The sequence below is a fragment of the Eleutherodactylus coqui genome, chromosome 11, assembly GCF_035609145.1.
Source record: "Eleutherodactylus coqui strain aEleCoq1 chromosome 11, aEleCoq1.hap1, whole genome shotgun sequence".
Taxonomy (NCBI): domain Eukaryota; kingdom Metazoa; phylum Chordata; class Amphibia; order Anura; family Eleutherodactylidae; genus Eleutherodactylus; species Eleutherodactylus coqui.
In genome coordinates, this window is record NC_089847.1 from 84955147 (window position 1) to 84971093 (window position 15947).

A 15947-nucleotide genomic window follows, 5' to 3' on the forward strand; every position below is an offset into this window, starting at 1 on the left:
AAGTAAAACAAAAGATAAATAATAAAGTCTGTGATCCTGATGGTGAGTAGGAAGTCTTTTGTGGAGGGATTCTGTATCCTCCAGGGGTCAACCAAATTTAGCTCAGAAAATATTTTTTTAATTTTCTTTAAGTTTAAGTAAGGTATTCACGATGTACTATTAGATGTGTCGATCAAGGGCTGAAGAGGTACATTGAAATCCCCCCAAGTATTAAATGTCCTTCTTTGAGTTTTTCTAGCTGGTCAAAAATTTTTGAGAAAGAACTTTACTTGATTGTTATTTGGGGCATAGACATTTGCTAGTGTGTAGATTTTATCAAGGATCATGCCTTTGAGGAATATTTAATGTCCCTCAGGATCTGGTTGGACATCCAAAAATTGGAATGGGAGATTTTTATTTAAGACAATTGCCAAACCTCTGTGCCTTTTAAGCAGAGAAGAGGCATTATGCCATTTCATGAATGTTTTGTTCTTGGATAAAGGGGTGTAGCTCTTCTTCAAGTGTGTTTCTTGTAGAAAAGCAATAACCGTTTTGTTAGTTTCTAGATAGTGTAAGATCTGGGATCTTGCTTGTGGTACATTAATGCCTTTAACATTAAAGTAGCCATTAATTATTATAGGGGCTGGGTTTTGTTGTATTCTAGGATCAGCAGCGCTTGCTAAGAGTAAGGGGGTGAAATGAGGGAAAACAGGGAAAAAATTCATCATCAACATAAGAATGAAATTGAGAGAAACAACAATTGGTAATGTTTTGCAGCTCGGCAGGAGATTATGGACAATGTCCACTCCTGCTCAGTTTCAAAAGCAAGTAATCAAAGTTTGTGGGGGGTGAGGGGGGGCACAAACAAGATAGGAGTGTTTAAGCTCCTATATTGTCAGATTTTGGTGGGATCAACTGGATAGACCAAATCAAATTTGTTCACATCAGGTCTCCCAGCATAACCGAATATACAATTAGAAAATTCAAAAAGAGAGAAAAAGAGAAACAGGCAAATTGCATTTGTGGTAAACATGGAATCACTACTTATCTCCACGAGGGAGAAAGAAATGTTGTAAGTACGAGTAATGTCCCATCTGGTTAAGGGTCGTCTGGCGGGGGTCTTCTTCTGGGGGATCTGGTGTGGTCAGATTCCGTTCTTCTAATCTTCCTTGGCGTTTCTGAGTTTTTAACTGCATTTTCTTTCTAAAAATGCTGCGGTCAGATGTTATGTTAAAGTCTATAGTAATTTATTGAAAAGTCTACATACACTGCTTTTTATGGTGGTTTTGGCTCCAGTGTGAAGTAACAAGATAAAAAATACTACCTAAATTGCTTTTTAAAAAAACGTTACAGAAACGTAACGTAACTGTAACAGCTGTGGCAGAGAAGAACGATGTTTGCCCATTGAATTCAATGGAGCCGGCAATACAGCCGCTCCATTGAAAGCAATGGGCTGCCGGCGTGCGCGGGGTGAATTGTCGGGAAGGGCTTAAATATATAAGCCCTTCCCTGCAATTCATCCTAAAATGTGTTAAAATAAAAAAAAAATGTATACTCACCTTTCCGCTGCAGCCGGAGTCCAGCCGCGGCCGCTGTCAGTTCTCCTGAACTGCTTCTCGGCACTAATGAGCCGGCGGGGCTTTAAAATCCCCACCTGCTGAATGATCTGCCTCTGATTGGTCACAGCCCTGACCAATCAGAGGCAGGTTTCACTCACACACCCATTCATGAATTCATGAATGGGTGAGTGACTGCTGCCTCTCAGCGCTGAGCCAATCAGGGGCAGGTCTGACTCACATCCATTCATGAATTCATGAATGGGTGTGAGTGAGACATGCCTCTGATTGGCTCAGCGCTGAGCCAATCAGGGGGCAGGTCTGACTCACACCCCCTTCACACCCACTGCAGGACGGCCGCGCGGAGCTCCAGCTGCAGGGAGAAGGTGAGTATATATATATTTTTTTATTTTTACACATTTTAGGATGAATTGCAGGGAAGGGCTTATATATTTAAGCCCTTCCCGACAATTCATCCCGGGCTCGCCCGCAGCGCATTGCTTTAAATGGAGCCGGCTCTATAGCCGTCTCCATTGAATGCAATGCGCTGGACAGCTCCGGCCCGTTTCTACTGAAACGCGGCTAGGAGCAGATTTTCGGGCGACTTGCGCGCACCGTTCACGCGATTTGCGGATGCGCATCCGTCATGCGATCCGCAAATCGCGTGAAAAAACGCCCGTGTGACTAAGGCCTAAAGAAGCTTTTAAATGGTTATTTCCACCAATATATGTCATTGCATATTTCTAGCATAATCCACGTACTAAACACTGAGATCTGACCACCATGTCCTGTGATACCCAGGACAAATGGGCAACTGCCAGATGAGTGCTATGCAAAAATACAATTCAGCTTCATTAAAGTGGAAGATCCTGGGTTGTAATAAGTTAATATTACTGGAAGACCCCTTTACATCTTATTGGGGGTCACTTATGTTATTTTGAATATCGGGTCCTATCACAAATCTCCTCACAGCGTCTTGGCCAGTGTTCTTTGATTTATCTTATTATGTGACTATTCATAAAAGCATACATGTTAATGGATTCATAAATCTAATGTAGTCTAGTTTCATCTATCTATCTATCTATCTCATATCTATCTATCTCATATCTATCTATCTCATATCTATCTGTCTCTCTCTCATATCTATCTGTCTCATATCTGTCTATCTATCTCATATCTATCTGTCTCATATCTACAGTATCTATCTCATATCTATCTATCTCCTATCTATCTGTCTCATATCTATCTATCTATCTATCTATCTATCTATCTATCTCATATCTATCTATCTCATATCTATCTATCTATCTCCTATCTATCTCATATCTATCTGTCTCATATCTATCTATCTATCTCATATCTATCTATCTCCTATCTATCTCATATCTATCTGTCTCATATCTATCTATCTATCTCATATCTATCTATCTCATATCTATCTATCTCCTATCTATCTCATATCTATCTGTCTCATATCTATCTATCTATCTATCTATCTATCTATCTATCTATCTATCTATCTATCTATCTCATATCTATCTATCTATCTATCTATCTATCTCCTATCTATCTGTCTCATATCTATCTATCTCATATCTATCTATCTATCTATCTATCTATCTATCTATCTATCTATCTATCTATCTATCTATCTATCTATCTATCTATCTATCGTATATTCACACATAGCAGAATTGCATCAGAAAAATGTCATTGCATAAACTAAATGGGGTTACCTGCTTTATGTTCATGGATTTCTGGAAGCCTCATTCCGATGAATAGGATATTCTTAGAAATGTCTACACCATATCCAACACGTGAGCATAAGAGGGAATTCAGGATTCTAAGAGATTATACTTTACTAAAGTTATAACGATGAACTTTATATCCTGAGTTCCATCTAACATTAGTTTCTTAGAATCTGAGTAACTCATTAAGCCCTTAAGAATCAGAGTGTTTTGGTCCTAAAGGATCAGACACTTTTTAAGGATTTTACCCATGTGGTGGTTTTATGCCCTGTTTTTTTTTAGCAACCAAAATTATTATTGCTGTGGGTTTTTTTCCATGATATATGGAGATAATATCTTTAATATCTTTTTTCACTACGTTTTTTTCCTGTTTTTTAGCTTTATTGTTGCCAAAAAGCTAAAAAAAAAAAGATTTTACATTTATAGTTGTTTTTTTTTAAATTAGTATATTTACAATAAAATAAAGTATGGGAACGGGTTCATCATTTGGTTTCAAATGTTATGATAAATTATTTGCATAGTCTTGGATAACAGGGAGCATATACTAGCATTTTTGGTTGGCATTGGCAGTGGGTCATTTTCTTTTTTATGTATATATTTTAATTTCATTTTGTAATTTTTTTTACTTATTTGTGTAACTATTCTCTTTAACATCTATGTTACCTATGATGTCATATAAGAGCTCGGGGTCATTCACATTGTCTTTTTTTTATTAATTCACAGTTTCCCACTACAGCTGGGCATCCATAAGAGACCTAGTTAGAGGGAAAACGTCTCTCTGTAGTTACAATAGTCACTAACAGAGCTGATAAGGGTCTGCTATGACCCTGCATCTTTGCTGCATCAGGGGGCCCCCGGTGATCACGTGATCTCCAGGTCACATGGTGGAAGTAATAATTACGTTTTCATTTGTTAGTACATAGTGCTCATTGAGCACTATGTAGCCTGGAAAGGAGAAGGCTGAAGTGGTTAAAAACTGCTTCTCCCTTCTCCTTTGGGTTCTTGGCTATGACTAACAGTCGACTCAACCAGCTCTTGCTCGATAGCAGTAGCAGAGGTATTAATCCCCTGGAGTACCTCTGCTATTGGCCAGGATTAAAGCCCAGGACCAAGAGCTATATTTATTGTCCTTGGTCCTTAAGGGGTTAATTAGGAAAATCTATCTATCTATCTATCTATCTATCTATCTATCTATCTATCTATCTATCTATCTATCTATCTATCTATCTATCTATCCAGCGGTGTACGAGGCGGTACTGATAGGTTTTGAGCCTGACCCAGAAAAATTTGAGCTGGGAGGCTGTAAATTGCAGGGTGCAAGTTCCTGTTTCTCAAAGGGAAAGGTGCAAAGCAGATCCATGATCAAATGTCATAAGCATTGGGTGGCCCTTCATATGCAACAGTGATATGTTGCGTTGTAAGTTTTAAAACTGGCCATTTTGATGTTGAAAGTGAGAAGAACACTGGAAGGCCTGTCTCCGTCTCTGTGTCTGCAAATGTGAAAGCCATCTACGGCATGATCATAGAGGACCACCAAATATCAGCCAAAAGTACTGCTACAAATCTGGGGATATCACGTGAGAGAGCTGGTGCCATTATCCACGATGACTTGGGAATGAGAAAGCTTACAGCCAAGTGGATCCTGACACTTTGACAACCGAGCAGAAGAGGACACGTGTGGAGACATTGGTGGCTGTTTTGGAGCATTTTGCAAGAAATGAGTCAGATTTCCTGGACAAACTGGTAACTGGTGATGAGACTTGGATCTACTGTTCTGATCCAGAGACGAAGGAACAGTCTAAGGAATGGAGGCACAGTGGTTCCCTCAGGCCTAAGACGTTCTGTGTGCAAAGGTCAGCGCAGAAGCAAATGGCAACCATTTTTTCGGATAAGAAGGGAGATTTATCGTTCTATCTATTTATCTATCTATCCATCTATGGTATATTCACACATGTCAGATTGTTGCCAGAACGTTTTGCAACAGAAAAATATCATTGCATCCAACTAAATAGGATTACCTGCTTCATGTCCATGGTTTTCTGGAAGCCTCATTCCAATGAATAGAATATTATCAGAAAATGCCTGCACCATGTCTGCCACGTGAACATACATGTGAATTCAGGATCCTAAAAGATTAAACTTTACTAAAGTGATAATGATGAACTTTCTATCCTGAATTCCACCTCATACTAGTTTCTTAGAATTTGAGTGACTCATTAACCTCACCAACATAGTTTCTTCTTAAAGGTGTAAACTGTATATAAGGGAACCAGCTACCTGCAAGATTTATAGGATGCACAACTCCCATCTGGAGGCACAAGTGGAATTGTAGCCAAAGCCTTGTAACATCCTTACCTTCACCAATCATCTGACGGAACAGCTGTCAATCTACCAGGTGAGCATATAGACACATCATTACATTGTATTGTATCAGTAGCGTCTATCAGTATGACTTGGTGTACTCTTATCTGATTGATTTTTTATCATATCTATCACTGTCCTGCTTGACTTATTGACCAATCACAGACAAGAAGGAATCCTGAAACAGAAATTAATATAAACATACTATTTATGACAAGTAGGGCTTTACATATATTAACAGAGCCCACAAACCATTACATGCCCTCTTAGAGCAATACTGCTCCATTTTTTGGTAGATGACCTTTTGGGTTCCTATTAGGGATGAGCGAGTATACTCGCTAAGGCACTACTCGCTCGAGTAAAGTGCCTTAGCCGAGTATCTCCCCGCTCGTCCCGAAAGATTCGGGTGCCGCCGCGGGGCGGGGAGCTGCGGGGGAGAGCAGGGAGGAACGGAGGGGAGATCTCTCTCTCCCTCTCTCCCGCCCGCTCTGCCCCGCTCCCCGCCGCAACTCACCTGTCAGCTGCGGCGGCCCCCGAATCTTTAGGGACGAGCAGGGAGATACTCGGCTAAGGCACATTACTCGAGCGAGTAGTGCCTTAGCGAGTATACTCGCTCATCACTAGTTCCTATTGCATCAGAGCTCCTAAGAGTGGCATAATAGGTTAGATAGTAGTGTTATATTTGATACATTATGCAGAAAGAAAAATGTACAAGTAACACAAACCTACCACCATATGTTCCCTACTAAAATTAACATAGCTGTACTTGTGGGGACCCTTGGCAGCCAAGATATTGCAGCTACTGCTATAGTAATGCCCATGGATGCTGCATGAAAAAAATGTAAAAAAAAGGTTCTATGTTCCATTGTCATTATAACTTTTCTGTGTTTTAACATTTCATTTTGAAGCGGGATGTATTTATTAAGTATTTCTTTATCTTTTGGTAGTTCAGTCCTTCCGATCCTGCTTCACAACATAGACCTACAACATGACATTTGCAAATCTACTCGATCGAATCGGTGGTGTTGGCACTTTCCAGATACTCCATAGTTTACTCCTGGCGTTTCCTGTCTGTATGGTGGCCTGCCACAACTTCCTACAGAACTTCACCGCTGCTTTTCCAGGCCACCACTGTGAGCCGAAACCTGGTCTTAATGGAACGGAAGGTTTATCCTACCATGATCTCTTGAGGGTAACCGTGCCCACGGATGAGAGGGGTCTGCCAGCAAGATGCCAGAGATTCAAGGAGCCCCAATGGAGCTTTCTTAATTTCAATGGTACTCTCCCAAATATCACTGAAATAGAAACAGAACCATGTGTTGATGGATGGGTCTATGACAAGAGTGTTATAAGGTCCTCTATCATCACGGAGGTAAGATTCACTATATATGTAGCTCTTGCTTCAAATCCGGATTTACAAAGATTTGTGTTTTTTTTAATTTTCTTTACTTGAAACTTTAAATTACTCTTATTTTATAAACACAATGGTATTGATGTATATATACTGTTTCACCATCTGAGTGGTGTACCAGTTTCCTCTATACCACAGACTAAAAACAATGTTAGCAGCTTCATAAATATGATGTTCCATCCTACAACTATATTTTTCAATGTATTTACCCCAAGAAACTGCTATGTAGATAGTCCAATACAACCATAAGTAGGCAAATCTCCTAAACGGCATCCCTGTAATTTTACCTTTTATTTTGCAGTGGGATCTGATATGTGACCTGCGCCCCATGAAGCAGATGGCACAGTCGGTGTACATGGTGGGGGTTTTACTCGGAGGAGCTATTTTTGGAGGCATTTCAGACAGGTAAATTTAATTTTTCAACATGTTAACAATGTGGCCCTTCTACTAGTTATACTTAACTTGTGCAGTCAATGCCTGTGGCTAAAGATACAATGAACATAATTCATTGGCATTGATGGCTAAATAGTCACCCTGAAGTAGATGTATATTTACATCTAATAGCCATACAAAGAAAGGCGCCAACTAGCTGCATAGAGCCAACCCACCAATAGTTCTTCTAGTTTTCATTTCTATTTCCCTTGTTATAGTTTGTCCCTATTCGCAGTATAATTTTCATTCTTTGACTTTTTCCACTCTACTTTTAGGTTTGGCCGTAGAACAGTCCTGATCTGGTCATATATGCAAATGTCAGTAGCCGGGTCTCTTGTTGCTTTCCTACCCAGTTTCCCCTGCTACGTGTTCTTCAGACTCATCAGTGGCATGACCTTCTCCAGCGTCTTACTCAACACACTGTGCCTAAGTGAGTGCTATTGTCTATGCTGTTTACTACTGTAATCCATTGTAGTACCACCACAGAAATCATGTACCTGATCTATGCCATCACTATATATGAAACATCCTCAATATACCATTATTATAGATTGTATATCGTAAGATAGATCATATACTATCACTAAAGGTCATATACCACCTAACAGAACATATATCATAGCTATAGATCATGTACTATCAGATGCATTGTATACAATTAAATAAATCACAAAACATCACCATATTATTACTGTAGATTATATACCATCAGATAGATCATATATCATCCGACAGATCATATACCATCAAACTACATAAAATAGCAGAAATAGATTATATACTTTCACTATGCCATTATAGATCATATACTATTACTATAGATCATATACCATTACTATAGGGCATGTACTGTACTATCACATAAATCATATACCATTAGTATACCATCCTGATAGATTATAATGTTAAGGTGAAGCAAAGAAATTGATTCAAAAGTCACAAAGATGTTTAGTAGCCCTTGTCCAGCCATACATATAATAATAATAAAACTCGTAGACAAAGTGAGTAGAAAAGTTGTAATCTATATAATATTCTAATTTCTTGGGTTTACTTTATGTTGGCAGTGTTAGAATGGATGCCAGTCAAAGGGCGCACACTGGCAGGAACTTTCATTGGTTACGTCTTCACTTCTGGTCAGATGGTGCTGTCAGGACTGGCATATGCAATTCGTGACTGGCGCTGGCTGCAGTTCTCTGTCACTGCCCCTTTCTACCTTTTCTTTATATATTCATGGTAAGTACTTTAGACTTCCAACATTATCAAAGTCTTTATCATTTAGATGTTTTTATATTTTTCTTTCGCTCTTATATAATCTCATGAGAAAATATAAAAACATACATTTTTTTATATGTAATACTCTCAGTCCAATGGTATGTGGTTGGGGCAGTAGAAATGATGAGAAATGTCTTCACATCAACATATCCCTGCAAGCTTGTTTTTATATACTCATTTATAAATCTATTGAATATTTACTTAAGCCAATACTACTGTTAATACTGCTTTTACTACTGTTAATACTATAGCTACTACTGCTACTACTACTACCACAGCTAGTGCTACCAGTGTTACTACTACTACTACTGTTACTACTTTTACTAAAGGCACCTTTAGACACAACGATTTGCACTCAAAAATCGCTCAAAGCCATCTTTAAGCGATAATCGTTGTGTCTAATTGCACTGACTTTGTGCAGTTTTCGTTAAGCCGTCACTGATCACTGATCTTTTAGCATGCTAAAAGATCGGCGTTCAGTTATCAGGAATTCACAGCGGGATACAGCTGATACTATTGTTTCAGGGTAGGAAGAACAAAGCGGTCCAGCTGTGTTCTTCATACCCCGCATGGAGCGCTTGGCTGTATAACAGTCAGGTGCTCTGAGCAGAGAACAGCTGGATGCAGAAGATTAGCGGGGACACCCCACTTGTCTTCTACATCCTCCGCTCGGAGCGCTCGGCTGTATAACAGTCAGGCACTCCGAGCAGAGAATAGCTGGATGCAAAAGACAAGCGGCCCTGCTTGTCTTCTGCATTACCCGCTCGAAGCGCAAGGTTTGAGCGATCACATTGCGCTGTAAAAAAGCACACAGCGATTATACTGAACATTAATCGTTGTGCCTAAACCAGGCTTAATACTACTGTTACTACTGTTGTTACTACTCTTAATACTACAGCTACTACTGCTACTACTACTATTACAGCTATTGCTACTACTGTTACTACCACAACTACTTTATTGATAATTTGGGGTACTTATATTTGCTGTGTCACAGGAAATCTTTCTTTCTTTATGAATTTACATTAGACAGCAGACAATTATTTTCTAATCTTTATTTTATTTGCTGTTGTATTTTATTGCTACTTTTGATACTGACACTTCATACAAAATCATATGCAAAATATTTTGCTAACGTTTGCTATGATTTTTAGCCATTTTTTACTAAGAATTTTCAAACATTGGAAACCATTTCTGTTAGATCATCACTTGGACCCCTAAATTCAGGTTGAATTATTGCAACATCTATGGCTACCTTTACGGATCTATAACATGGACTGTCAACTAAATGGTTAACAGAAAACATATCTAAGGGTTATTTGCTACAATTGGATGACTCTGTTATAATGTAGGAGCACATTGATGTTCGCTGCTCACTGCGGTGACATAAGTGTTATTTACGGCTTTTCATGGTTGATAATAATGACGGCAGCAGAGATCCATCTAATAGATTCTGTTTGTGAACGCAGGTTTTTACAAGAGTCTGGCCGGTGGCTTATTTTAAATGGAAAGACGGACCAAGCCTTAACCAACCTGCGTCGTGTGGCAAAAATGAACGGCAAACTGGAGGAAGGGCTTAAACTGACAAAAGAGGTGATGAAAGAAATATATTAAAATTCCAATTAATGTGTATAAGCTAAATTTCACTTAAATTGGACCAGACCAAACAAACAGATTTTGCCTTTTATATAGATATATCAAGTTAAAAAATTTTTCCTATGTGTTACATTTGTTTCACTTGAAGAATGATGTCTCCTCTTAGGGCTCATGTCCACAGGCGGGTTTGAATTCCATGATCCGCGTGGGGCACCCGACCGGATGATCCGGAGTTCAAGCCGCCCATAGACAATTATAGGCGCTCGTAGCTTAAATAAACCAGGCAGGTTTGTTTTCCGGACGCAATGGTCCGGAAAACAAATCACAACATGCTGCGTTTTGCTGCAGGTCCCACAGAGACAGCTTCCAGGAGTCAATGGAAGCCGTCCGATTTGCGGCACACTTAGAACTGTTACTTGGAGTGTGCTGCAGGCCCCGCAGGAAAGCAGGAGATTTTTTTCAAAAAATCTCCACTGCGCATGTGCGGGGGGGGGGGGGGGGGTGTTCCGGCTGGCGGGCCCGCACACATGCACGGAGGAGATGCCAGATGACCTACACGCATCCAGACTGATGATAAGCAATGTCCTCATGCTGCGAGCAGAGTGAAATTCCGTGGCGAGGCTCCCGCCCACAGAACATGTACCGCCCGGGGACTTGAGGCCTTAAGATCTAAGATAAAAGCTCTTAGCTATAAATGTAAACTACATTACTACAAATTGTAAGGTTAAGCCCCTTTTCTTTGTAGTCATACGGCAATGTCCCTATTACATGTATGCAGACTTCTGTACTTCTGGCTTCTATACTTCATGTTGTACTTTTATACTTACAGGAGGTGATTTCACAAATGCAAAATGAAATTTCCAACCGAAAATCCTCTCACACCATACTGGATCTTATCCGAACCCCCGGAATGAGACGGATCACAGGATGTCTGATGATGGTCTGGTGAGTTACTTGTCATCACTGTTACATTATTTTATCAGAGACCGGGTCATAAATCATAAGGGGATCACTACCCGGTCAATAATTGTCCACTGGGGAAACAATGGATTAGATTTCTTCTTTCCCCTTGACAACATATATAAGGGGACAGCTGAGCTACCCTCGTTCATCAGATTGTCAGTCTATTCTGCCAACATTTATCTAATAACTTTGCCACATTAAGACCTTGGACTTTATGGCTAAGGTGATAAAGGTCATAACTTTATCACCACATCTGGTCCTCTTCCTGGACTTCTATATCTGAATTTTTAAAAACAAATCTGGATAAAAATAGAAAAATATAGAAATGGAAAATGTGAAGTTTACAAAGGCAAATCCAGCTGCCAATGAATTACCCGTGAAGTAAAAACTGGAGACCTGCGCAAGAAATGGTCTCCAGTGATCCGTGTATAATGGTATTCATCATAATCCGTGACCGGCAGATGCAGCAATAAAAGCATTTAGATAAATGACAACAAGAATGCTATATCATCTAACAATCTACATTTATCGATACCTTCAGGTTTTCTACAAGTTTTGCTTACTATGGGCTCGCTATGGACCTGCAGAAGTTTGGAATCAGCATCTACCTCGTACAGTTCTGCTTTGGCGCCATTGATGTCCCAGCCAAGTTTGTGGCGGCTTTGACAATGAGCTACATAGGGAGAAGGGTGACACAGGGCACTTTCCTCATCCTTGCTGGTTCCATGATTATTGCTAATATCTTTGTACCAATAGGTAGGTCGAACATAAAAATAAAAATTCCCGATCTTAATTCTGTCTGTTATATGTATGTATTACATGAACATAACTGCATACAGACAATTCAATTAAGTTCTTTTTTTTAATGAAAATGTGAGATTTCAGTTTATTTCCTCCACTTCTGCGGCATAAGGGCTCAGTCACACGGGCGTTTATTGCCGCGATTTGCGCATGCGCATGCGTCCGGCGATTTTTTAAAACCATTGCTTTGCAATGGTATCGGACACATGAGCGCTTTTTATGCGCTCGTCCGATAAATTAGAGAACAGAAATCGCAGATCGCACCTATCTGCGATCTGCGATTCCTGTTCTCTTCTCTATATGCGCTCAATGGGGCCGGCGGCAGCAGCGCCGACCCCATTGAGAACATATAGAAGACAAATCATTCTTCTCTGCCACAGCTGGAACAGCTGTGGAAGAGAAGAACGATGTTTGCCCATTGAATTCAATGGAGCCGGCAATACAGCCGACTCCATTGAAAGCAATGGGCTGCCGGCGTGCGCGGGATGAATTGTCGGGAAGGGGTTAAATATATAACCCCTTCCCTGCAATGCATCCTGAAAAGTGAAAAAATAAAAAAAAAGGATGTACTCACCTGCTCCCGGCAGCCTGAGATCCCCGCGGCCGTCCTGCAGTGGGTGTGAAGGGGGTGTGACTCAGGCTTGCCCCTGATTGGCTCAGCCTGAGCCAATCAGAGGCTGATCTCAGTCACACACATTCATGAATTCATGAATGGGTGTGACTGAGACTTGCCTCTGATTGGCTCAGCGCTGAGCCAATCAGGGGCAAGCCTGAGTCACACCCCCTTCACACCCACTGCAGGACGGCCGTGGGGATCTCCGGCTGCCAGGAGCAGGTAAGTACATACATTTTTTTTATTTTTTCACTTTTCAGGATGCATTGCAGGGAAGGGGTTATATATTTAACCCCTTCCCGACAATTCATCCCACACTCGCCCGCAGCGCTTGCATTCAATGGAGCCGGCTGTATTGCCGGCTCCATTGAATGCAATGCGCTGGACAGCTCCGGCCCGTTTCTAATGAAACGCGGCTAGGAGCAGATTTTCGGGCGATTTTTCGGCGCCGGTCACGCGATTTGCGCATGCGCATCCGTTTATGCGATGCGCAAATCGCGTGAAAAAACGCCCGTGTGACTAAGGCCTAAGGCAGATGTATCATGGTTGGTTCACTCCTGTTTTGTCATTGCAGACATGCGAGCTCTGAGAACAGCGTTGGCTGCTTTGGGGAAAGGGTTCTGCGCCTCGGCTTTTATGTGCGCTTATCTGTATTCTGGAGAACTCTTCCCTACTGAAATAAGGTGAGCCCTGCTGATAATTACATCGGGGAATATGGAGGAAGAAAGAAGCCGTTAGAGGTTCTGAGGATGGAAATAAATGTTACTACTGAGACTTAGTTGGCTGGTTGTAGCTATGCCTGTCATCCAAGAGTTATTACAATAGTAACAGCTCTCTTTCTTTGCTGCTGATATGGGGCTCTCACAAAGTTTAGAACAATCAATTTGCCTACCGGGTGGTGGGAAACTGCACAGGGCACACTATCTCTAGTTACTATATAGAAGGCTATTAGTTATGAGGAATTTATGGTGAGGTGAACCAGCACAAGACAAGGACAGTGGTGACTAGTGTCTGATATATACCTTGTTTCTCCAAAAATAAGACCCTGTCTTATAGTAATTTTTGCCCCAAAAGAGGCACAGGGTCTTATTTTCCGGGGGTGTCTTATACTCACCTAGCAGTTGTCATTCAGGTCCCTCATGCTGGGCTGCCGCGTTCCTGCAGGCTTCCGTGTGGTCCTCAATGCCAATGGAGCATCTTTTGCTGGTGACGGGGCTTGAATACCCTGCCTCCAGCAAGTGATTACTCTGATTGGTTCAGGATCACTGCCTCAGCCAATCAAAGCTGGCACTCGATGAACCAATCACAGCCATTTAATGATATCATTTAATGAATGGCTGTGATTGGTTCTTCGAGCACTGTCTCTGATTGGCTCAAACGGCGCTCCTAAACCAATCGGAATAATCGCTTGCTGGAGCCGGGGGATTCAAGCCCCGCCACCAACAAGAGATGCTCCGTCTGCATTGAGGACTGCAAGGAAGCCTGCAATAGTGCCGCAGCCCAGCAGAGGGGACCGGAACGGCAACTGCTAGGTGAGTATTGTTTTTTTTCATGTAGTATAGATAGTGCTTATTTTTTGGGCAGAGCTTATATTTCAACCCCCTCACACACCCCTGAAAATCCAGGTAGGGCTTATTATCAGGGTAGGTCTTATTTTGGAGGAAACACGGTATACACACTAATCTTGTTGACAACAGCCATTTTCATGATTATTGTCTACCAAATAAGCGTCAATGGAAGTTTACTAAATTGAACACTATCATAAAGGGCACTCTTATTTCTGAATTTATCAGATCATTTATCTTGTTCCTTATGTATTACAGGCAAACAGGTATGGGCTTCTCAGACATGAATGCTAGAGTTGGATCCGTAGTTGCACCAGTGATTCATTTAATTGGAGATCACATCCCAATTCTGCCGGCTGTCATCTTTGGCACCGCTCCTGTTTTATCTGGTATTGCTGCTATTTGTCTGCTGACTGAGACTCGCAATAGGCCTCTACTGGACACCATTAAAGAGGTGGAAGAAAAGTGAGTGGTCCATAGGGAGACACATTTTAACAGCTGCTTAAAAGTTAGGACAGGCTCTTGCCTCTAGAAAGTCTCCATAGCGCTAAACTGATCGTCCTAGGTGCAGCTCCCAAAACTCCCAGGGATCAGCCTCATTTCACTGGGGGAGGTTGTGGCCAGACAGACATATATTATGTTGTATTACATGGTGACCATTCATAGTCTGTCTCACTCTAGAGGATTAATGGCAGAACCAAAATACAGTCACTTCCTTCTGAGTTATTGCTGGGGGATCCCAGTAGCAGGACCACCTGGAATCTAGTTAACAGGGGTTGTCCAAGATATTTCTGCTTTCTACTACACCACACATACTTTTTAAGGGGAAGGACAAAACCTAGTAATGGAAAATCTTTTTAGTTCACAGCCATTTGGGTTTTGTAGACATGTGCTTCAGACCAGATCATTATCTGGGCTCCATTATTTATCAATTGTTTTTTGTTCCATCTTCAGGAGGCTAAAAAAGATTTGGATAAAAGAAGATGAAGTGAAATTGGAGATTGAATTACTTAACAAGAAACCAGACACCTTCAAAGAGACAATATGACAACTTTCAATACTTCACAGACTTTGGTATATATTATGTCTTGTATCACGCGGACTCAGGACGGCCTTATGCATCAGTTCTTACATTAAGACAGCATCAAGCGCTCAACACTCATGATGAGCCTCCGCAACTGAATCATCTCAAAGACAAGGCTATATGGGTTATGGACTATCCTAAATACACATAGATATTGCATACTCAAGAACAGTGACACCATTGCAGAACGTTACCTTGGTTATATACTACCAGATCATTCTGGAAAAACTAAAGCCTACAGAGATGTCTATACAATTATTACAGACTTTATATGGAACAAGCCGTTGGATAATACACCAGTTTTATTCAATCATGTTGGGCCAAGTATAAATACAGTAATATCTGTATACTTGGGATATACTGAGATATACATTACAAACCATATATAGCGATATATACAGATGTAACATTAATGTGATGTATTTACTGAAGTAACACTAAAAGTACAATATGTTGTAGGTCTGCACACAGCAATAGTTTTACTTAAAGGGCAGTAAGAGTTACCTATAAATATTATTACCTGAGTTGTCTAAAGCCAAGAGTCCAACAAAGATGGCAGCCAAAGA

General features: G+C 40.9%; 1 protein-coding gene across 1 annotated transcript; it reads left to right on the top strand.

Annotated features, from left to right (window-relative positions):
- Positions 1–5581: 5581 nt before the first annotated feature.
- Positions 5582–15675, top strand: LOC136582771 (solute carrier family 22 member 20-like). The gene is made up of 11 exons (XM_066584009.1): positions 5582–5678; positions 6592–7016; positions 7357–7460; positions 7763–7917; positions 8552–8720; positions 10229–10352; positions 11185–11300; positions 11860–12074; positions 13307–13415; positions 14556–14762; positions 15252–15675. The coding sequence occupies exons 2-11, from the start codon at positions 6633–6635 to the stop codon at positions 15343–15345; spliced, it is 1677 nt and encodes a 558-aa protein (XP_066440106.1). The 5' UTR covers positions 5582–5678; positions 6592–6632; the 3' UTR covers positions 15346–15675.
- Positions 15676–15947: the final 272 nt, after the last annotated feature.